The 23884-nt window shown below is 49.1% G+C and overlaps 1 protein-coding gene across 1 annotated transcript in view; it reads left to right on the top strand.

Annotated features, from left to right (window-relative positions):
- Nucleotides 1-638: 638 nt before the first annotated feature.
- The window catches only part of LOC309412483 (uncharacterized protein), a gene marked incomplete at its 5' end in the record, with an annotated part of 33415 nt that continues 10169 nt past the window's right edge, over nucleotides 639-23884 (top strand). Inside the window, 8 exons of the mRNA XM_082009389.1 lie at nucleotides 639-825; nucleotides 7875-7949; nucleotides 9210-9259; nucleotides 10909-10962; nucleotides 15062-15212; nucleotides 19169-19251; nucleotides 22970-23128; nucleotides 23262-23537. Coding sequence (XP_081865515.1) covers nucleotides 639-825; nucleotides 7875-7949; nucleotides 9210-9259; nucleotides 10909-10962; nucleotides 15062-15212; nucleotides 19169-19251; nucleotides 22970-23128; nucleotides 23262-23537 — 1035 coding nt within the window. The remainder of the gene's footprint in view (nucleotides 826-7874; nucleotides 7950-9209; nucleotides 9260-10908; nucleotides 10963-15061; nucleotides 15213-19168; nucleotides 19252-22969; nucleotides 23129-23261; nucleotides 23538-23884) is intronic.

The raw sequence follows: 23884 nt of genomic DNA, 5'->3' as shown, positions 1-23884 counted from the left end.
CCTGCGGCGGCCGCCGCCGCGAAGGGCGGCCTCGCCGCCGCGGCTGCCCGGATGCGGCCGCCGGTTTCCTGGCCCGTGTCCCGGCCCCGGTGCCGCCGCTTCCTCTCGGAGCGCCGCGGGCTGCCGGCGGGGGAAGCCGCGGGGTGGGGGCTGAAGGGCTCCTCGTCCCGCCGGGTTATTTTTTCCGGTCGCTGCTCCAGAGGGGGAGGTGGGAAGAGCCAAACGCGGCGGTACCCCGTTCCCGCCCCCCTCTGCTGCAGCACATGGGAAGCAAAAGTTTTCCTCCTCCTCCTCCTCCTCCTCCTCTCTTTCCCCGCCGCCGGCTCCCCTCGCCCTCCGCCCAGGCAGCCCCGAGCGAGCCGCCTCCCGGGCCGGTCCTACGGAGCGTTTGGCCGCTGAAGGATGCGTCTGCCGGCACCTCGGCTGCTCCTCTCGGACACCGGCGTCGTGCTGCGCTCCTCTCCGATGCGCGATGAGGAATGAAACGTTGCTGGAGCGTCCTCAGCTCCTCTGAGGGCTGGAAAGGAGCGAAGGCGAGACTTCGATCGCGTCTTGCGGAGGGGCTGTGGGGCAGCAATAATCGGATGCTTTAGCGACGCCGGAGAGGCAGCGCCACATCGTTGTGCTTCGGCCCCATCATGGGTACCGGCATGTGTTCGAGGCGGCAGAAGGGGCTTCTGCAGACCGGGTTTTGCCTGGTGACCGTGGCGTGTTTGGGCTCGGGAGTTTTCATGTACAATCACTTGCAGCAGAAGGTGCGGAACGCCGAAGCCGTGGCCCAGAAATACAAACAGCAGCAGGAAGCGCTGTCTGCCCAGCTGCAAGGTGAGTGACCTGCGCTGTGTGTGCCCGCACGCCGTCTGAACTTGCCTCTCTCCCAGCATTTTACCTGCTGCTGGCTTTGCTGCACACACAGCCCAGCGACAAGCGGGGAGCCTTTGTGGAGCCGGCGTTTTGGCTATAAAGAGCTCTAAGACCTTGTCGCCTATTTCTTTGCTGTCTAGAATTAGAATAGCCTTGACTATGAACTGCTGCTCACAGCTGCAAGGGGAAGGGAGTGTGCTGGATCGGTGAGTTCAGCTGCGTCACGTCTATTCCATTTCTTCCCCCTGTGGTTCCTTTTGGCTGTAAAGACTAGTCCTATGCCACTCTAACGTGAAGCAGTAAAAATGCAAACAGGATGTACAGAGGCTGGTCGGTCAGGCTCTGCGATGTGGCTCTGCTTTCTAGCCTTGCTGGAGTGTCTGTCCACGAAGTTACTAGAGAGGCAAGGGATGCTTTAGCAAAGTTTGTCCTCGTAGTGTCTATTGCCTGTTGCCTTTGCAAGGAAACAAACCCATCTTCTTATCAAGAGATTGATCTGTGACTCTAGAATTGCCAGCCTGTTTGGGGGTGATAGGTGCTACAGCAGAGCCCCCAAAAAAGGGGAGAGGAGGAAGAATTGGCTTTTCTGAGCCTGCTGACCAGCACTGGCAAGTGCTACCAAAAGGCAAGCATAATATGTGTTTTCCCCCTTTCCTCCCCTTGCTTGTCGTACTTACATAAATGTCTAACTGTGGCAGAATGACATTTTAGCCCATGGAGAGAGCTCAGTAGGGAAGGCTGAGGACTCCATTGCTGAACTCTTACCATCTTTGTTTAGTCTTACCATTCTAGCCTTACGGTATCTGTCAAAGCTACGTTTCCAGCACCTGTCACTAGATTTGGACTCTCTAGAGGGATTTGCTGAGCTCCCTGTAGAGAGGTTTGGTAGGAATCAACTCTTTGGTATCCAGTAGTTGTGTGTGTAATGCTGGAGGGACGGGTTAGTTCTGGAGTGCCCACAGAATGAATTTTATTTGGACAAAATACTGTTTGCCAGTGGTTCTAGTGATTCAAGGTCAAGAGATTCATTTAACACTTTTTCTTCTAACAAGTGGTTTTACAGTCTAGTGTTTAAATTGAGATCTTTTCCTCAGGCTAAAATCAAATATGGGGTATCCCTTGTGACCTCTGTTCACATATCCAGTGATATTGTTTCTATAAGCCTGTATTGCTGGAGAATTCTGCAGATCTGTGGCTCAACACATGTGTCTTGTAGGGTTAAATCTTTTCTGGTGCTTTTGTGTGCAGTGTACTGATGCAAATGTAATGTTGTCCCTGCGGTTGTTGTGCTCAGGGCTGTGTATTTCTACCTGTAAACTGTGAAAGCAGAGTGTGGTGTATGTGTTTGGGTTTTTTTTAAAGCACGTTTCCTTGAGAGACAATCTTGTGAATTGATCCTGTGTGTCTGTAGGTTCACTGCTATTATCTTTTGTTTCCATTTCTTCTTACCCTATCACAAGGCATTCAAATAGCTACAGCTCGCAATGTGTTGCACAGCCCCAGCCCCAGCGATTTCCACCTGCATCCTGTGTTTGAGATGCAAAGATCAGCAGGGCAGAAGTTAGCCTACATTCCTTTCTGGTGTGTCAGTATCTCTGGCTTCTCTTGGAGAGAGGAGCTGGTTCTTCAGAGAATAAGCTGACAGCAATAGCCTCAGGGAACCCCAGTTTTGGGAACAGCAGGCTTAAGCAAACAACTGAGACAGGCTTGCAATTTTTTTTTTTACCCAAATATGTTTGAATGGCAGAGCCGTAGCCTGTTGCTGGGGTTTCTAACTCTGTCAGTTCTTCCATGCCTAAATACAGTTGTTGCCATGGATACCCTTTTTATTTTGAGAAGACACTTACTTGTCCAAAAATTTTAACACAGGCAAAGCTTCTCTTTGGATTTGGCTGGTGGGAGAAGCCTAGGGATTGGCAGGCAGGAGCCGTGTTCATGTGCTATCCGGCACATACGGCTGTGGCTCTGGTGCTGTCGCCTTGCGGTGCTGCTCCCTGCGGTGCTTTGGTGCTGAAGGCAGCAGAGCGGGGAGCGTGGGCTCTGCCCCTGTGCTGACTTGTTGTCTGACTTTAACTGCTGTGCCTTCTGCAGCTGATTTCTGCCTTTCCAGCTCTACGAAAGGAGGATGTGTTATTCTGAGACGGAATTCAGTACTGTTTAAACAGTGCTTCAGGTGCCTCCTTTCGGCTGTCAGGTTATTTCCTACCCTTCTTATATTCAAGTACAATACATGGTTAATGCTTCTGGTAGCTTCTGTAAATAAAGCTTGGAAACTTAGGGCTGGGCCAAGAGTTGAGCGAAAGGGAAGAGGAAATCAAGTGGAGGAGGGAGCAAAGAGGTATTCCTTTCAGGGCTGTCTCGAAAGCAGCAATGCCTTGTCCCATGTGCTGTCCTCTACTGGCTGCAGGCAGGGAGATAGATTTAGTTTACTCCTTTAAAATAAGAGCAAAGCAGCTGCTGACTTTGCTACGGGGTAAAACACATTGTGTGAGAATGAGAAGAGGAGGTCTTGTTGTGTGCGTGACCCTGTCCAACCCTGGCCCGGTGGTCGGTACCCCTTGTCCCAGCCGGCTCTTGCCGCTGCGTGCGGAGGTGGCTGTTTGCTGTGACCCAGTAAGACCCCCCCCTTCTGTAGTGTGGCCCAGGTGGAATACAGGAGGGATCTGCTTGGCTCTTCTGTCCTTCCATCTCTTCTGTTGGGTGGGGTTGGAAGTGAGTCAGAGCGTACGGAGACACTTTGCCGAACACTGGGCTCCCCTTGCGGGCTGTGGTTTGGGGGGCTCTGGTGCTGCGTCACGAGGCTCAGAGGGGATTAGAGACACAGCCTGGCAAACCGTGACCTGGTGTGCACTCTAGATGAATCTGTTCTGTCTCGGTCCTCGCCCCAAACTCATGCCATACTGAGTTACGTAGCGGGCGGCTTTAAGCGAAGCGTCGCTTTGCCCCCTCCCGCTCTCCCTAGGCGTGTGCCCGTATCCCTGCGATGCCGCTGCCTGAAACGAGAGGGATTTTTATTTTGGTCGGTTCACTAACAAATGGCCCTCTTTGAACAGACCAGGAGGGAGGGTGCATTTATAGTACCATCCGCTTCTGTCTGAGGTTCCTGATGTGGCCCGACAATGGCACATCAAACCGGTGTCTGGGGTGGAGGAATCTTCTCTCACGACAGGTTGCCGTTGTACAGCAGCTGAGCGTGGGAACGCAGCGCTTCTGTCCTCACCGCTGGGTGTCTTTTACCCAGTCTGTCTCTCCTTTGCCATTTCTCTGGATCGGAGAGGGAGGTATGATGAATCTGGCTTTCGTTCTGCTCCCCTTGTCCCTTGCTCTGGGTGATTCTTGAGCCCGGGTGACTGGTGCCGTGGGTGATGCGACTGGATGGAGACTGGCAGAAGTATGTGATGCCTTAAGGAGAGCAACTGAGAAGAAAGCTTTTTCTGGGTGATTAGCTATAAAAGGGGAAGGAGCGCAGTGCAGTCTGGAAGTTAGTGTTGATCTCTGTGCCGAGAGCTGCCTGGAGCTGTGAGCCACGGGCAGTATGACCATTCTTCCCACGGCATGTGCTATTGGCATAGAAATGGCCTCTCAAACTATGCACTGTGCGTAGCTTTAGTAGAGCCAGAGCAGCAAATCCGATGTCTCTGCCTTGCTCCATGAAAGCAGGGAGCCAGCATGCACTTGTGGCTTTTCCAGGCAGGGGTAAAATGAAAACACTTGAACAGAAGGAGGGTAAAATGTGGGACCGGCAAGACTGGAATCATTCGCCCTTTATGGATCTCCTAAACTCTCCCTGGTAGTTGTTTATCTTAATACAGCTGGGGGTGCCCTGGGGTATATGAGGCAACCCCTTTGCACAATCGCCCTTTTTTCTGTGGTCTCTTAAAGTGAGAATAAGTTTGGAAGGCTTGACCTGTTCTTCTTTCCCAAAGGCAAGACGCTGCGAGGGATTTCATTGTTTCAGCAGTTTGAGTTCTGCATTTTGGCTTGTTTGGCAGCAGGTGACAGTGCTTTAGTCCTGAGTTCTGGCTGAATTCCAGCCTGGATTTAGACACTGACCACCCTCCATTCTTGCTTGTAATTGCAAATTGTTAAAGACTTCCTGGCTCCCTGTGCCCTGAAGCCGTACAGTGCCGTTCTGGTTTGCGAGGTTGTTTCTGTATTCCACCACAAAGATGAGCAGAGAAGACTATGCAGCACTTGCTTGCTGCTTTGTGCAAAGCTGAACCCACCTTTTCTGGTGTCTGGAGGCCTAGATGAAAGACTACAACTTTTTTTTTTCTAGTCACTACTTCAGCTTATCTTACTTATAAAAAAAAAAAGTGTCAGGAGAGCCAGATTTTGGGTGCTAAATTTCTGCATAAGCAGCCTATGATATGGAGCTCCTGCTAAAGACTCGCCTGCTTTGTGGTGCTTGCTTGCCTTAGGATTTGTGGCTATGGGTGTTAGCACAAGCCTATTGCTGTAGGTGCTCTCCTGGGCTTTAGTTTCCCGAGTACTGTGTGAGATCAATAGCACCTGGTAGTTTGGGGGTCGTCTAAGCAGACCTTTTCTACACAAAATAGTTATTTGCTTGCCTGGTCCTGTGCTGAGGGTGCTCGGGTTTTTTGCGTGAGGCTGTAGCTGTTCAGCTCGCCTCTGCGGTACACGGTGCACTTTGCTGTCCTGGGAGGTGGAGCAGAACCGTGCTGTCAGCGAGGCTGGTCATGGCCTCGGTTGCCCTGTGTTCTTCAGCTGCAGGGACCTGGAGAGGTGGGTGACCTGCCTGTCCGGGGTGAGCTTCTAACCCTGGTCACAGGCTCTTGTTTTCTTTCAATGTCCTCAGGTTACTAGAAAACAAAATAAAATACCTGCAGGAGAAATATGGGGAGTTCCTCCAAGCTTAGAACTGCCGAGGCCCACGTGGACTGGAAGCTCAGCGAACGTGAAGGGGCATGGTAAGGCCTGTGAATTGCTGGGCATCCCCAATAGTGCCAGCGATTTGTTGCTGCTGTGACCGTCCCATCGCATCCAAGACTCGTCCTCAGGTGCTCTGCTAGACAAGACTGCAAGGAAGTGAGATGCTTGTAGCAGAAACTTGAGTGCCAAGAGCTCACAAATCTTTTGGGAAGTGGCTGATCATCTTAAGATGACAGTTTCGTTGACCGAGGCTTTTCGGCACGCGGTGAAGTACCCACAGGCTCTTGTGTGCCAAGCTGGGCTGGGGAAGCCCCGAGGGTGACATCTGAGTAGTCTGAACACTGAAAAGTGTTTCTGAAAATAAAGCTGTCGCTGAAGTAGCCGCTTGGACAGCTGCAGTGATGGGCTTGCTGCTTACTGATGTGCTCAGTGGGGTGAAAAATCCTTTCAGACTGAAAACAAATGTTTCTGCTGTGATGGTTTGAAGAATATGTTCGTTTCTTCACTTCAGAGGCAAATGTTAATGAAGTGGCTGAGCCTGGGGAAAGCGTCTTTGCCATTGGGATATCTGTTAACTAGGGAAGGTAACAAAGAGAAGGAAGGAGGTGGCGTGGCTGGTGACAATAGGAATTCCTGACCTAGGACACTGGCCCTTCCTGCTCCCCGAGGGAGGTCAAAAATGACAGAGGGAATTAGGCGGGTCAGGGGATGTGAATGTATGCCTGGGGAATGGCTCCTCAGTCTGGCATGGAACCGAGCTTGTCAGATGATGAGCCCAGGCTGGCAGAGCCTAAAACATAGTCCTTGTACCTGCAGGGTCTAAAACCAGGATAGTTCCAGGAAGAGCAAATTTGTCTGTCTTGTACTGCTGAAGCCCTGATTCCAGTACCGGAAAAGTGACTGCCTGGAGGCACTGAAGTTGCTCCACAGGGGACAATGGGATACTGGGATGCTTGGATTCAGTTTGTGTCTTAAATACTATACTACCCTCAGTATCTAGGCTGCTTGCCTACTTGGCTGGCTGGGGTGGTGCCCCCAGAAGGCTTGGGAAGCAGTTGAAGTACAACCTGCAAAACCCTTAGGATTCAAAGCGTCATCATGACACTTTTATCACTTCTTTTATCACTACTTTTTCCTCTGATTTGCTCAGGCACTCGACTGTTGCTGGAGATGACTGTAAATATTAACAGATCCACTGCTGGTAAACAAATGTATTGCAAAAATCCAAAGCTTGGACTTAGCCAATGTCATGAGTTTGGCTTAAATCATGGAGTTAAACCATGTAGAGGTGGTTCTTCTGTGCAGAAAAGGCATTTCTTCCCACAAACGGTGGGAAGAAAAACACCAGTCGCTGTAAGGGTCCTGGTAACGCCACTAGACTTGGATTTGTTGTGATCCAGCAGGAGAGAGATATGCTATAGTGAACCAGGCTTTTAACGAAGCTGCATAAAATGCTTAAACTATACTCTTAGGCCTGCCGTGCATGAAGTTGCAGGGGGATGTGGCTCATAAAGGTGAGGAATGCTTCCCTTGAATGCCCAGCTTTGATTAAAAAGCTCTCGAAGAATGGTCATGGCAGCAGGGCTTTGCCTGGTGAAATTAGTCTTCCATGCACTTAATGTAATTAAGAGACCTGCTGTGAGGAAGACACAGTCTAAAAATGCAAGGAATAGTTGCCATTTTGCAATGCAGAAGGAGGAGGTGAGGTGTAGGGAGGCTGTGAGTTCTCTGGAGGGCTACTGTGACAAAGCTGGAGAATGTTCCTGGATCTTGATGGTCACCATGTGCTCTTTGTGCAGCCGAAGTGCTTCATTATGTCAGCAGTAACCTTCACTCTGTCTGCTTGCCCAGGCACCTGTGCTTCTTTGAAGCATAGCACACAAGACCTTTCTAGAAGTGTGAAGGTATATGTGACGGGCTTCAGCTGTAGCGCGAGAGTGGTGGTGGTGTTTCACTGGGGGGGGAGTCTCCTGTTTGAACTGCAGGATGGTTAAGAACCCCAGTTGTGGGCTGTCGTGCAGAGAACGGACAATGCAGACCTTGCACAGCACACGCGGTTGAGACGCAAGTGGTGCTGGGCTGCTATTTATCAGCTTTGCCTCTTTCTGCTTCCCTAGTTGTGTATGAGCACAGATCCCGGCTAGAACGGTCCTTGCAGAAGGAGCGAGGGGAACACAAGAAGACGAAGGAAGGTGAGTCTCTTGCATGGGTGGCATAGTGGTGGCCAGCCAACCCTCTAGCTGTCCTGTGGGGAGATGTGTATGTTGTACTCGAAGCATTTTCTGCCTTCAGGGCCATGTGTGGATGTTACTGAATGCTCCCCAGGTGAGACTCAATCCCTGGTTTGTACTTGGAGCAGTTAACTGACTTGTCCATTGCCCATGGACAAAAGGTGCTGGGAGGTGGGTCCTGTTCTCTCATGTTACTACATGTGTCTTCGGTCTAATCTGTGAGCAATAGTACCCATGATGTGGTGTTTGAGCACTTTAAGGTCTAGCTAAACCTGGCACTAGATGATGCTTTTTTCTTGGAAATATGTAAACTTTCTTATAAAAGTGATGGGAAGATGTTGAGCTCTACAAGTGCTTAAAAACATTAGCATCACTGCACTCCATAACACATGGACAATACTGTCAAATCCTTTAAAGTTGATGTGAAAAAGTAGATATACGCATGCAGAATATTTTAAGACCATGTAATACAACAGGGAGTGGAAAACTGATGGATTAGCTCACGTACCTTTCAGTGGAGTAGTGTGCTTAGATGTCAGACCCCTTTGCACCTGGCTCTTGCTGGCAAGTTAATAGCTTGGTTTTGTCTTCAAAACCGGTATGTGGAGTAACATCACTAGTCCTTATTACCACGTGCACGGTGTTTCTAGAAATGCTGACATACAACACCTAGGGTTGCCTGTAGCGATGTAGGTACGTGGCTGAGGGAGAAGCCACATTTTTGTCTCTTGTTTGGTGGGGACTGGGTGAGAAAATAAAGCATCCTAATAGACATTATCTTGTCATGGGACCCTTCCATTTTAAGAAAGTGGCACAGATGAGGTCAGCAGATGAGTTCCTTGGTCTCACAGAAGCTTTGATTCCTCTTTTACAAAATCATCTCTTCTTTCAGAGCACCTCAAATACTTACACAGCTTCAGCGACATGAAAATGTAGCTGGTTTTGTGCTGAAGTAGGAAGTCACCAATGCACTTCCCTATAGAGTGGGAAAGGAAGAGCGTTTGGGCCAGTCTGTATGGGTGGGTAGCTCTCACGGAAACTATTACTGTCTTTCTGAGGGCATTGAGTAGTGTCTCACAGCAGCATCTGCATTCCAGCTTGTTGAGGTGCAGTCTTTTGTTCAGTAAGGCGCTGATTTCCTCCTTCCGTCCCCCAACCAAAATATAAAACAGATCCTTGTTAAATTCCAGCTCATTAAATTGTCTTCTCTTCCATTTCTAGATTTTTTAGTGTATAAGTTAGAAGCTCAGGAAGCTCTCAACAAGGAGAAGGTAGGTGCGGTTTATTCCTCAGTGTGTGTGTGTGTGTGTAATAATAGTAAAGATTCTTCCCGTACCACCACGGTCATGAGGCCGGTGCTGCTGTCTGGAAGGCATGAAAGACTATGAGTGTGCATGGTACAAGATGAACTTTGGCTGACTCCACGTTGCAAGGCTGTTGGTGTGTGAGGATTTACTTCTTCTTAGGGAAAGACTGTGTCCAGAGCTATTCTGCCTGTCCTTCCACGTGTGACAGCAGAGTAGGTGACCTGATTGTCAGCTCCCGGTGGCGCAGGGAGTCCTGTGCTGCAGTCAGAAAAGAGAATTGCCGCTGCTTGGTACAGAAGCGTCCTGGGGAAGCTGAATGCCGGGCACACCACAGGGAGCACGGAGAAGAAAGGCCGTGGTGTTGGGGAAAGCGCATCCATTGTTTTCCGTCTCCCCGGGATTGTCAAACGATTTCCACTAGCCTGTGAACTTCTCACGCACGGGAAAAAGAACGCGCCGGTGAGGGTTAGGAAGAAATGCATCTGTGGCTTACGGTCTGTCCCATTCACTTGAAGTGATAAGGCCGGTTTTATTCCTTTCTCAGAGCATCTGTTGATGAGATGCTGGAGAAGAGGAATTGCTTTTAGCCTGCTCATCTGTGGGTGAGTGTCATCCTCTTACAGAAAGAAACTCATGGATGAATATCTGAATGCTCTAATGGCTGGGCAGCTCCCTTGCGATTTGTGATCCCTTGCTGGTACTATCTCACACCCTATAGAGTACTTTTTATCATAAAAGTCAAATTGTGGGTTGTAGTGAAAATCTCTGCACGGGGCTTAGTTTGCGCTTCCATGGTGCTGCTTAGTGTCTCAGTTAGGTTGCTTTAAGCTACCCAAACATAGATCCCAGCAGACGTTTGAGAAGCTGCGGCGTGTTCCCTCTCAGGTGCCACCACCGTGAGGACTTAGCCTTTGAGCGCAGGTGGCTGGTGGCTTTCACGCCTGCTGTGTCGAGTTGCTGGTGCTCCGGTGCAGAACGGCACCCTGGGGACAAAGGGTAAGAGCGTCACCCGTAGCAAGGCACAGGCAGGTCTGTTGAACCGGTACAGACCCCTCCTGGACACACGTAAATCCCTGTCTGCCGCTGGCTTGCGTCAGCTGGGCTCGGTTCGGTTGCTGTGCCTACTTACGGCAGTTTGCTGTAGGCTTCGCCCATTGCTTTGTCATCGGGTTTTCTGTTACGTGGTGGGATTTTTGTGCCTAGTGAAAGCCTTGGCTCTGGTGCCGTCTGCCTCCCCCCCAGCTGCTGCAAAGGATGCTCAGGGAGGAGCATCCCCTGCTTTGGGGAGGGTTTTGCTGTGCAAAGCCTTCGGCGCTGGGCCCGTACGAGATAAAGACTGAAGACTGGGGAAAACTACTCTGAATGTGCTTCAAGAGTGCAATTACTCGGCTGGTGGCTGGGTTGTTTTGAAAGGGTTCCTCGCCAGCCGTGCTCAGGAGGCATGTCCTGACGGTCCCCTTGGTGGGCTTGTTCCCAGTCACCGTGTGTGCCTGTGTGAAGGGGCAGTGGGAGCTTGCTGGTGGTGCGGTGGCTGGGCAGGTGCTCGTGTGTGTTCTTCCCTGCCTTCGGTTTTTCAGAGATCTAATAGTGCTGTTGAATCTTTTTCTTTCCAGCAAGACTCTATGAACAGATACGGGGCCCTCAGTTCCCAGCACAAGATACTTAAGGTAAGGGAGGAGCCTGGTTTCGTGCACTCGCCATCCGCTGCGCATTAAAGAATGGTCCCTGGCAGAAGAGTCGGTGCTTTCGCTTACCGGAGGTGCCTGGGAGAGACCGAGGGTTTCCTGCGGCTAGTGCCAGCTCGGAGGGAGGAGACCGCGCAGTGGCGTTGAGCGACATTCCTTCCTGACTATTCAGGTTCATGGGAGTTTCCTATTTATTCCGTTGGGCTTTGTATCAGATTTCAGCCTTCACCTACACCTCATTTCAATGGTAGTCTTTGTGCAGTTTGTCACGCGGGAGTTCTGTTGTTCATTTGTGTTCTTTGCTGGGTCTCTTAGCGTGAAAATAGGTCTGTTCATTGTCGCTTGCCCTTTGGACTAATACGCTGTATTCCTGTCCGTGCAAGTGGCTCGGAGGGGGGTGGCTTATAGCATTTTATAGCTTATTGCATGCTCTACCGGCAGCATATCTGGATGTTAAGTTTGCTGTTAGAGCAATGCAACTGTAGCTGGCGACCCTGGTTCTTAAACTTTTCTTAGTTAGAGCATTGGCAGTGAAATGGTAATTTAATTCTGGGACGTAGACAGAGGGCTGGGTTCCAGCAACCCTTAGCACTGCTGGGTTGTATTTCCTGAGCGGAGCTGGACCTCCAGCTGCCTGGCTTTTGGATTCAAACTTCGGGAAAAGGGAAGTGCAGTTCTGTCTCCTGGGTATTGTCCAGCACTGCGGATTCTGGGAACGCTTCACAATAGTAACGTCCCTCTTCGTAGCAGCTGCAGTCCGAGCAGAATGCTCTGGTTTGCTTGTCTCGAGGGGACAGTGAGAGCGTCTCGTCCTGGCTCCCTCTCTCTCGCTTCCTTGTGTGTTTGTGTGGGGGGAATCGTCTAGTTTTCAACTACATTTACAGCTGCTGAAAGACCGGCCAGCCCTTGGAACTGCGGACTGGCAAACTTCAGCCCCCCTGCCCTTCTCCCCCCTCCAAAAGCAGTTCTCGGCTCCACTTCTAGCTAGTGATGAGGCTGTGACTAACGCTTCTGTTACCGGGGCACGGGTGAGAAGTGCTTCCCACTGGTACTAGCTCCCTCGGGGGAAGATTGCTGCCAGCAACGTCATTACCCAGGAAGCAGGTATGTAATCCGAACGGAAGCAGCTAACTCCGTGAAGCTGGAGATCTCAGCTATGACCGAAGACTTCCATGAAGCCACATCAGCATATGCGGCTTTCCGGCCAGTGATGTCATTCTGATCTGTGTTGAAGTCATCTATGTCTGATTAACATCTGCAACTGGCACACCAGACTCGAAGGGGCAAGGGGCTTGACTTTGTCCAAAAATAGCAGCTGCGGCAGTTGCCTGTGTCTGGATTCCTGCTGGGGCGAGACTTCATCTTACAATTCCTTTCATCCTCCTGAGCGTAATTTTTTTCGTTACCATCTTCCTGCAGAATGCATCCTGGCGTTCCCTGGCATAGGCAGGCGGGGAGGCGGATGGCTTTAAACAAAAAAAGACTTTTGACTTCGTGAAACTGCTGGAACCTGGAAACTTGCAGTGTGGTGTGCCCTTCCTTTGCTTGTGGGCTAAGCATCCAGTTACTGGTTCCATTTTGTACAATGCTATCTACAAAGCTGCTGTCTAAATCGTGACAGAAATACGTTTTTGAGGTACTCTTATTTTCTTCTTTCTCTTCCCTTGCTCCCCCACCTGCCCATTTCTCCGGACACCTCAGTGAGCTAGAGCTACTCCATAGCTGGTGCGTCTTGGGTGCTATGTGTTGCCTGGACAGCAAAGAGAAGGTGGAATGAGAGGACTTGCCGACCCAAATTCATACAGCTGGGTTGAAGGGCTCCTGATTCTTGAAAGATTAGATGACTTCCTGAATGATACGATTTCCCTGTATTGCAGCGTTGGGCACGATGGGTAGGACACGGAGCGAAACGTCATGACAGGATGGTCTCTCTGTATTCCCTCACCCCCGCTGCATTTCTGCAACACTCATGTGCTGTGTCTTGGAGTTACTGCTTGGCTGAGGAAAACAGCATTTCCATGAGAGAGGATGAGAAGGGAACGGCATTGGTCAGATGGGGCATCTCTGGGTGTGAGAAGCTCCTGGCTTCCTTGAGGCTGTCGGCATATGCTGTCTACAAAGCATATGTAGCTTTGGTAGAACTGACGGGGTCAAGAATGCTCTGCTTACAGTTGCTTCTCTGAAAAATAATCACATGTAGCATGTTCCAGACCTCCTGTCCTTCAAGTTCAATAAAACAGCATCTTTAAAAACAGCGTCTTTAGATTCCTCCTGAAGTTTGCATACATTGGTTACAGCCATCCATAGAAACCAGCTGGGAGCGAGGGTGCTCTGTGTGCTTCATGAGCTGGACGGGGCCTTGGGTGCTTTGTGTCACCTTGGGCAAGGCCCTTATCTCCCTTCAGCTTCCTGCTGCTATCAAAGGATGAATATTCCCTCCCATCTTCCTGGCTGTGAGCGGTCTGGGGACAGACGTTAGGCACATCACCTGCCAGACGGAACATGGGCTAGAAATTAACTCACCTGAGCTGGTGAGGACTTACAATTCCTTGAATTGCTGAGTTTCTTGTTAAAAATCAGTTCTCGCTTGCTAACGTTGGTGGCTTCTGTTTAGTATCAAAATGATTTTAGGGACGTAGTTCCTTCTGCAGTGCTTTCTGCCAGTGGCTCTTATGGGAACTGTGGGTACCGAATGTCTTCGAAAGCCAAAGCAGAAATCTTTTATTCTCTTTATTTTCCCTCCTGATCTTACGATCTGATTAACTTGACATCCTTGTCTCTCCTCTTTGTTCGGTCTCTGGGACCTCTTCGTCCCGATAGCTTTTTCTCCTCCGTATTGCATGTATTTTTGGAGCACAGTTATTTCTCGCCTTTTAGTGGAGGATAATTGCTTCAGGGAAGAATACCCAGGCCACAGATGCTTTGTTTCACTGGGGACAAGTGCAATCATCGATGGCATTTAGAGGTTTGGGTTTTTTAAAGAAGATTTCATTTTTTTACAGGAAGACTGGTTGAAATTGCTGCCCGAGTGACGCGGAGCTATGGCGTGTGAGGGCCAGGGTTCACCCGTGAGCCAGTCGATCTGCATCCATAAGTGGTGTTGACAAACTGAGTGTGGAAGGACTCTCTAGGTTACCCTGGGAGCAGAAAAGGAGGTGAATTCTGGTCCAGTGGGTCTGAGCAAAAGGATGTCTTGGCATGTTTTGCTCTTGGGCTCTGCAAGAGAGGAGGGGAGGAGAGAACGGCTCTTCAACCCGCTTCTATCTGAGGAATACTTGGCCTGGGGTCTTGTGAGAGTCTTGTTATCCTGGTGCTTTATGCCTGTGAGCCCCATGTTACTATGGGGAACGTGGGCGCGCTGGTCTCGCGGCGTGAGGGGACGTGGTATCCCTGCAAAAGCCTCCCTCCCGTTCGGCAGCGGGGAGCGGTGGGCGGCCGGGAAGCAAACCAAGCAGAGGGAACAACCTGAGCGCTCAGGGGTCTGCGTGTCTGAAGGGAGTCGCAATCCCTGCACGCGGAAAGGCAATGGGAATTGGACCTTAGCCGCGCTTAAAGGCGCGATACTCCTGTAACGCGATGCGCAGGCTGATGCCACGTGCACCGTGGAAAATACCCGTGCAGGTAACGTTGTCCTTCAGCACGTCTGGGGCTCTGGAAGGGACCTTGGCTTTGTGCACTGTTCCACAGCAAGTATTGCAGCCAGCATTGTGCTCAGAGCAGGGTGTGCAGGGCAGTTGGGAAGGAATAGTAGTTCTTGGCAGTGTCCCAGAGTCTCCACCTCTTTTTCAGGCAGGAGTGGACTTGCCATCACATTCTGCTTCCAGTTCAGTGGCTTCCAAGGAGACCTCCCAAACTGCTCCACAAAGCAGAGTTTAACTGGCGTTTCACATCCCTCCTAAATCACTAAACACGAGACTGTTTTATTGTATCTGGAATTTCTAGCTACCTTATTGGAGGAACAAACATATCTTCTGCTTCCCCAAGCAACTTACTACACAGAGGCACTCGAGTAGCACTTGGAAATACCTAAATGACTCTTCTTATCCTTGTACTAACTCTTTGTTGCTTCCTTAATATTCAGAACCAGCATGAAGATGTCAAGAAGCAGCTGCTTGACCTGCAGCTGCAGCACAACAGCTTGAAACTGGAACATCGTAAGACGCTGGAGACCCATAGCCAGAAATATGCCCACCTGCAGCAGGAGAAGGACAGCGAAGTCACAAACTTGCAGGGTGAGTGTGATGGAGAGCTGAGAAGACACCAGGCAGAGAAAGGACTGAGGAAATGAGTTCAGGAGAGGACAGTGTTTCTTCTACAGGCCCCTGAAGGTCTGCAGATACTGCAGGAACACTTCTGTGGGACTTTGGATATGCAGCGCTTTAGCCCTTTTGTACATCAGCTGGAGCGTTGTCCTGCCTCGGGGTGGTGGTGGCGCAGGAACAGGCGCAGTGCTAGAACTGGCCTCGCGCGTGTCCTGCGGTTGTGTTGAGGTGAGCGATGCAGAGCGGGCTATCAAGAAGCTTCCCGTATGAGGGAAGCCATTGGGGCTCACAGGTGGTGGTTTTGTGTAGGAAAACACGCCACAAAAGCCTCTGGCTGCTTGAGCTGGCAAATGCATTGATCAGGCTGCAGGTTTCTGGGGCTGCAGCTGCCTGGTCAGCGTAGGGTCACAGTGGAGAGGAGCTTCCTTGTTTTTTTATAGTCCCATGGGAGACTGTGTGACCTTGGGTTTAACCCTACTTTGAGTTCTCGGGGTTCAGAGACACTTGCACTGTTACACTGTACGGGCATCCCTGGCGTCCGTCAACATGGCCACTTTCATGGTGTTATTTTAAAAGCCTAATTGAGTTTTGCTGGTTGCTCGCTTACTGCAGCTGCTACTTACTGTGTTTGTGTAGGGTTTGTATAGAGCCAGGTGAGAACTAATTACTGTGCTGAGTGCTGATCATATTCAGGCTGTGAGACAGTCCATGTCCCAGGGTCACACCCAAAATGGGTAAGATAATCTGGAAGAAAAAGGCATGAGGCTAAGGTAGAGGTACCTGCCTGTGGTTCCAGAGCAAGCTGGGGCAGAAACAGGTTCATCCATCGGACAATACTGCCTTACCCTAACCTTCCTCTGGTGCGTGAGTGTAACTTAACTTAGTGAAGATGCTTTTTGTGGCAGAGAGAAAACGTTGTGACACTTGGGTATCCCATCTATTTCAATATACATTTTCCACTTCTCCCTAAGCTGTTGGCAATGGAATCCCGTTTCTCTACTACTGGTAGATTCTAACATTCAAGCTTGGGAGCAAATTAAACGTACTTTTTATAATTAATGGTGTGGGTCTATAAAATGCCTTTAATACTGCAAGTATTGCAGAGAACACTGATCCCTTTAATTCTCAAAGAGTAGTTTCTATTTAGTCTGCTGTTTAATTAGATTGTGGGGTTTTTAAGGTTCCCATCTGTTCTTACTTAGATTAGGTCTGGGAGAGCAAAATCTGTTTTATGTGTGTGTTTTTCTCTGATCAACAAAGCCCTAGCATCTGATGAACACTGCTCTGTTAGAAGGGGGGGAATTGAGCACAAGCAAGTGAAATCTAAATATTTAATCGTATCTTCTTGAAAAATGCAGCCCCCAATAAAGTAAGAAAATGAATTCTGCCAGAGGAAGGAGAATAACAATCAGAAAAACAGCTCAGAGGGAAGCCAGTCTGGATGGTCAGCTTAAGGCTGAGATATTAATATTCTCTGTCGATCTTTCCCGGCTACTGTTCACTCAGTACCATCTCTTTTGAGCTTTAAGCTGAAAGCTGGCTAGTAAATCTTCCCTTAAGTATTGGTAACCATGCCATCCAAAAGAGCAAGGCAGTCTCATGAGAGCTGGCAAAGACAGAGCTAGTAGCATTGCTAATGCCTCATTTTCTTTCCTTATGTTCCACCAGCACTTTCTATAAATAACGTGCCCTCAGGTGACGTGTGGTGGAGGATGTGCCTCTGTCAGTGAGCTTAATGGAGAACAGGAGAGGTATCTGAGCAGGGGGCATTGCTTAAAGCTGTTAAAATGGAACTGAGGGATTTTTGCTAGATTCAACTGCACAAATTAAATGCTGACCCTGGGGATGGTAGGGTTAGGTTAGATGGTAGGGTCTTCCTCATACTGGGAAGTATGAGGGATTGATTTCGCAGGTGCAGCTGGGTCTGGTAGCTCCTCTTGCTGGTCCTGGCTGCTTTACAGCTTTGGGGCAGCTCCCAGGTTGGTGACAGCCCTACACGCAGAAGATGCTGGGCTCTGGGGATGATGCAGCTGTGCCATGTCACCCAAAGGTTGTGGTGCTGTGGGGACCTGTGCCCTGCTCCTGAGAATCCCTGCTTCTTGAAGTGGCTTTTGAATGCTGGTTAATGGGGTGTGAGTATATGCTGAGATAGCTGAAGGTCTTGTTAACTGGTGCCTGTTTAATCCTGTTTGCATCCTCGCCCTGCTCCAGGGCCTCTCCTGCTGTGTTATGAACTATTTTCTCCGCTTTATAGGAGCGGCAGTCTGTCTATGCTGCATTTCACGCCCCCAGCACAGGCTGTCCTCTGCTGTGCTTCCCCACGCTAATTCTGTACTTTCCATTTTTTTCCTCATCGCACATTGGCACAGTCTGCTCTGAAGGTAGAGGGATAATTTTGATTTTTTTTTTTGAGCTTCTCTTAGAGATAAGAACCCTGTAGTTGCAGCTGAAGTTTTCCTCCCTTTAACACCAGTAGTAAAACTCCTAATGAGGTCACTGGGACCGGGATTTCACATGCCTGCCATGCTAGTCATAGAGGAGGAACATACAATGGCATGAAGGTTTTGATCTCCAGCTTCTGAATATGCTTTGAAGACCTAGATGTTACTGAGGTGCTGGCTCAGTTAAACTGCGGGATTCTTTTGGACATCTCTCCCCCACTTGAGATGCCTTTGGTTCTCTTGAAAGGCTGGGGGAATGTCTGGACTGTAGTCAGAGGTCTTAGCAGTAGCAGTCCTGGACTAGCGGTCATCTAGCCTGGACTAGCTGCCTAAAAACATATCCCTTATTCACAGCTCCCGGCCAACCCCCACAGCTGTTTCTATACGCCGTATACGCGAGGTGACTCGGTAAAAGCTGTTTTAGCCTTAGTCCCGTAGGTCATAATTCCATACTTACTTCTGGCTAAAGGAAAGACAGAGCCTTCTTTTCTGTTCGATGTTAACCTTTACCACGAGGCAAGAGCACAGCACCCATCCTCAGTGGCAAAATGTCCTGTCCCAGGGATGAATGTTAACAATAAATATACTGCTGTAATCAGAAATGTCTATAATCTTGAGATGAAATCTTGCTTACAATTCAGCCTACAGCGATGTGACCACCCCGTTATGGGAAAAATTCCCACCCTTGTCCTGACAGATGCAATTACTTTTGCAGAGAAATCCCAGTGTGTGCAGTTCTGGTGATATTTTGAGAGCTCCAGAATAAGGCTGACTCTTTGACACAGTCTTTCTTTTTATTGGAAGATGTGCAGTTATATTCGAGGCAGTGAAATGTAAGTGCATTTTACGTCTTGTCATGAAGTACTTAGGAGTGTGCAAAGAGCTTGAAAGGAGCCCGACCTGGGGGCTTGCTACTTAAGAGCATAGGAATAAATGTGCCTGAGGACCAAGTTGTCCCGTGATTGCTTTCTGTTAAGTGGGTTGTGGGGGTGGTTTTTTGTTTGTATCATCCTTTCAAAAGGCAGCTTCTCTGCGCAGTAAGAGGGAACCTGCTTCTTGGATCTGCCGTGGGTTCAGGAGACCTGACAGACCTCTCCTGTAGTTGTTCCTCAACCTTCCAGTTACCGTGAGCAGGGGCAGTGACCGGGGCTTGCTGTTCTCCTTGCTAGTCAGCTGCAGTAGGTCAGGGAAACGAAGAGACAAAGAGCTTATTCTGACAGCAGGCACAGCACCGGCCTGACCCTGACAGCAATCGTTAGCAGAGACGTTCCAGAAGAGGAGGAAGGTCCGTGGATGGGCAGGTCTCCTGAGGAGTGCTGAAAGGAACGATGATTTAGGTTTGTCAGTGTGTTTAGTCGCTGTCATTACTTCACTGTCATTCCTGGGCTTGGAGAAATCTATGAAGTTGAGGAATTTATGGTAAGGAAGAGAGATACTACGCTTGCAAAAATAGCTTTCTTAAGCAAATTTCTTCTTCTCTTGCAGATACAGTCTTTAAACTCCGAGAAGAGAGCAAGCTGCTTCGGAAGGCCCACCAGGAGGTTCACTCTCAGCTCCTCAGTGCCCAGGTAACCAACAAGGAGGTGTTTGTGGCCAAATGGGACAATCTGTCACGGGGGTCTGGCCGCACCATCAAATATTCTCTAAATAATAAGTCTCGTTATCAACTGTATTCCAGTGTGGCGAGTTGCCTAAAACAGCACTGGTAGGTGCTGGTAGTATAGATGTGTTCTGCACAAGGAAAATTCTCCAGCCTGGAATCTGTCCCAGTAGCTGAAAATACAGGCGTGCTACATAAATCACTCTGGTTCAAGTGAGCATGAACTAGCATATTCCCAATCCTGGAATGCCTCCTGTCACTTATTCGTGTCTCAAATACTTCCACCCAAAACGGTGAGGAATTGCCCCTGTTTATGCCTATAAAATTGATTTCAGAGAGAAATAGCAATGCAGAGGTGCCTTGCCTAGCATGCTGAGACTACAGACAGACCCTCAACAACCTTGGGAGAAAAGGTCCCCTTCTGCCTCTCCCTATGAAGCCTTAGTAGAGAGGGAGACCTATAAAAAAAATTTGGAAAGAGCTATGTAAAAAGGTAGTCTTTGGTAATAAAAGTGTTGGAGTGATGCTTTTGGAGGCCAGGGCAGACATGCAAGTGGTGTTGGCTTAAGACTAGAGAGATAAAGGGTTTTTTTCTGCAGGGAAAAAAACAAACAAACAAAAGCTTTGTTGATATGGTGTTATGCTTATATTCTGGAGATGGTGTGAGCCTCTTCAGCACACTGGAAATCTTGACCTCACAGAATCCTGCCCACCCAGCTGAAACTGGGAGCTCCCGATGACCTGGGAGAAGGGAGAAAGCAGGGTATGCTGGGAGAAGTGGGAGAACTTAATGTCTCTGCAGTGTCTGAGGCTCTTGTACTGAGCTAAGACACAAACAGCTTTGTAAATACACTTTAAAAGGCATGTCACAGTCTGAATTAGCCTTTAATTAACAGCCTTCTGTAAAGCAGTCCCTTGGACCATAGGATAAGCCCAGTGGCAAGGAGCTAGTTGTGGTTAGATGCTGTTGACAACTGATTCTTCCCCTGAACGGGATGCTGAATGTGCACTAGAGGTGTGGGGAGTAGTGGGTTTGACTCCTACGAGAAAGCTCTGGAGTTCTGGTGTGATCTCCCCCGCAAAATAGCAGCGACTGAGTGGCTCTAGGCATTGCAAGCTTTGCAGATAGCTGGTTGCTCCGGGCTGGAAGCCCAGGTTGCTGGCACTGCAGGCAGCCGTCATCTGACAGCTCGTTGGCTAATGTCAGATGTGGTTTGAGGGGTCTCAGGTGGACCATCAGTGTATCTGACTTGCCTGCCTTCATAATCGTGACCTACCACTGACCTGCTTTTTGTACCCTCCTCCTCCTCCGTGTGGCTGCGGCAGGCTGGTGGGGTTCACTGCAGTGAACTTGGAAGCTAAACAAAGACTTGAGTTTGTGGGGTCAGCCTGGCAAGCCTGTACAAGGAACTGAAGCAGCCTGTGATTACAAGTTTCTCCAGCGCCCTGGCAAGCCTTAGGTTCACACCTCCTGCTATCAAAACGCATCTCAGCCTTCACTCTTAGGCCTCCTGACCAAACTTTCAAAGTAGCTGCCAGTGTCAGTGCTCTAGCTTGTTCTCAGGCATCATTGAGACCCAGTCAGCTCCCATCATACAGGCCTCTGCCACTGAAATCTTGGGTCAATATCAGTTCATCAAAGGTCCTCCGTTTCCCATTGCAAAGTTCTACTTTTGTCTTGCTGGGTCAATGCTGAGTGCGTTTGCATCTCCCACACCATGTAGGACCAGTCCTGAATTCCTCTTCAGCAGAGCACCCTTAAAACGCTATTTGACTGACTGTGCTGTGTTGGAAGAAACGGTTCAAGTGTGCAAACTAGTGCATGCTCTGAACAGCATTAAAAAAACCAGGCTGGTGATGGCTGAGGCTACAAAGACAAGCGCTTGTGGACTGGAAAACGTGTTGGCAGCTTTTGTGCTGCCAGTCTTAACTTTTGGCCCCTTCAGCGTTGTGACCAATGGGAGAAGCAGTTTGCAAGAAACAGCTCACTGTCACCTCTTGCCAAGACGAAGAGTGAGCAAGAGTAAAAGGATTTGCCCTGGGTGTGGGAGACAAGGCTCAGCTCCCTGCTCCGAATGTACCAGGCAGTTGTGTAACGAAGCCGTGCTCCAACTATCTGTCTGACCGATACTTCTGGCTCTTATGGAAGTGGCAATGGTTGATCCCAGTGACTTCAGAAAATACTTTGGATCTTTTTGGCAGTGAGCCTAGTGTTAAATCTTAGCTTTCTGTTTGGTTTTCTGATCAGTCCCTTAGTGTCTAATCAGTGTTTCGTAACACGAAGGTGAATGAAATTGCAGTTGCCTTCAGTGGGGCAAGACGCCATGTGTTAGAGCAGACACCCACAAAGACTCCCAGCTTCTTTGTCAGCACCGCGGTTCTTCATTGCAGTGTAGATTTGTTCAGAGTATCCTGTTGTTGATCTTGCTTCCTTCTGGCAGGTGGAAGTTTAGAGGAGTAATTTGCATTCTAGACAACATGTTCATTTTCCAAGAATTTCTAACATGTTTCACAAGCCCAACTTGCAGTAGCTGGCACACCAACTGGTCTGCCAGGTAAAATGAGGCATCAAGTGATGTACGCACAGCTTGCTGTGATGGGGTGCAGACAGCATGTGGGAGTCTGTACATTAAAGCTAGTCTAAAGCTTCTTTCCCTCTCAGCTGACTACCTTAAATAGGCTTTTGATGGGTACAAGTTTTGCTCCATTTGGCTTATTCTGACTGGAAGCAGTAGTCTTCTAACTAGTGCTATATCCCAGGAACTGTTCTTGGCTGCTTTTTCCTTTCCTTATTTCTTTTGTTAGCTTTGCTGACTTGTTTTGTTTTTTTTAATGTTAATTTTGAGGTCAAATTTCAGGGGAAAAACTGAAATCAGCAGAGCCTGCTCAGGAATTAATTTCCTGCTAAAATTTCCTTGCTGCTTGCAAGTTTTCCTACTCTGCCCAGTCCCTAATTTGGTCTGCTTCCAGGTACCCTGGCAAGCATATGAAAACTCTCCCCCCTCACTTTCCTATAAATAACTGGGGTAAGAGTGGGGAGCTTTTCCTGAGTAGCCTTTTCAAGCCCTACTTTTCAGGGTTGGAGATGGAAGAAGTAAGCTGCAGTAGAGAGAAAAGTGTTGCATTTGCTTAACAGTCTGGGAGAATAAATTTTCATTTGTCTTTCAAAGTAAATTGAATTGTCAGGTAGGATTCTGCCAATTGTCAGCCCCACTGAGACAAGCGTATACATGGAGAAATGCCTCCACAAGAAGAAGCAGCTGACCTGAAGGTATATGTCTGAGGCACAGGAGGAGAAGGAGCCAAACCTAACAAGACCTAGGATACAATTCTTGTGCAAAGGCAGGAGTTATGTCAATGGCTCACGCACTAAGTAGCGTTGGGCAAAGAATCAGTGTCATGGGTCAGCTCTTCCACAGTAAAAGTATGCAACAGAATAAGAAGCAAGACTGGCAAACAGGGAATACAGAATAACCGTGAAATCTGGAGGGTAAGCTGGAGACTAGCTTGGGCTTGTCATTAATGGTTGTGGATTATCTCCAGCCTTTCACATATATATAAAATCTATATCTTCAGTAGTGTATCCGTGCTGAACAACTGGCCATAAAAGAATGGCGATTCTCAGCAAGTCGTTGTTTAACCCTGTTATTGTGTGAGGTTTCCCTGTACCCTTCTCATCCCTTCAGGCCCAGATGGAAGAGTTCAGGCAGCTCAAGGAAGCTCTTCAGAAGATGCCAAGTTTCAAAGGAGGAGGAGGAGCTGGGAAGGGGCAGCAGCAGTTTCAGGTGCTGAAGGAGCAGCCCATGGTGCCAGCCAACAGCCAGTTGCAGCTCGTGAGGCAGAAGGTGTGGTACCCTCAGGAAACCCCAGGGAGGGGACTTCTATAGGGCTTCTGTGGGTTTTCAGCATGGGGCTTTGAACTGGAGGGAACCGAGCTTGTTCCTTTAGAGTTCACTCTTTGTCCTTTCTTCCTTGCAGGCTTTTCCAGTCAATCAGGAGAATCGCCCTGTTGGGAACCCGTTGGCATCACAAGTCTCTGGGGTTCAGAAGCAGGCCGGTGGCTCTCTGCTGCAGGGCCAGAACTTGTACAGTAACGATGGCCCAAGGCCACAGGCTAATGTGCTCTTTACCCACCCAGCCCCACGGCAAGATGCCAATTCAGTGCCAGATGCTATGCCAGCCTGGCCAGCGAGACGGGATGGCCATGTGATCCGATTCACCCGGACCATGAACAGTCTACCAAATGGGAACCCAGTAAGTTCTTCACGCTTGCTACTTTCTTTGTGTAGCCCTTGCTTTTGAAGATTTTTTTTTTTGTTCTTGTTTTGGATCCTGCTGGATCTGCAAAGAGTAAACTTCTAAGAGCAGCTCCCTGGGGTGATTGAGAGTGAGCTTATAGAAAGCAAACCTCTAAAAAAAAAAAGACAATAATTGCAGTATGGTTAGACTATAACTACAACTACAGTAACTACTACAATGGCAACATGTGTGGGTTTTTTAGAGGTGGCTGTGTTCATCTTTTTTTGGAGATTCACCTACCAGAGATAAGCTTGGGTCACATAAGATCCAAGTTGTTTCCTCTTGGCTGTGTGGAAGAAGGA

Source organism: Phaethon aethereus (genome assembly GCF_964289735.1).
Source record: "Phaethon aethereus genome assembly, chromosome: 21".
Classification (NCBI taxonomy): Eukaryota; Metazoa; Chordata; class Aves; order Phaethontiformes; family Phaethontidae; genus Phaethon; species Phaethon aethereus.
This window is presented reverse-complemented; position numbering and strand designations above follow the sequence as displayed.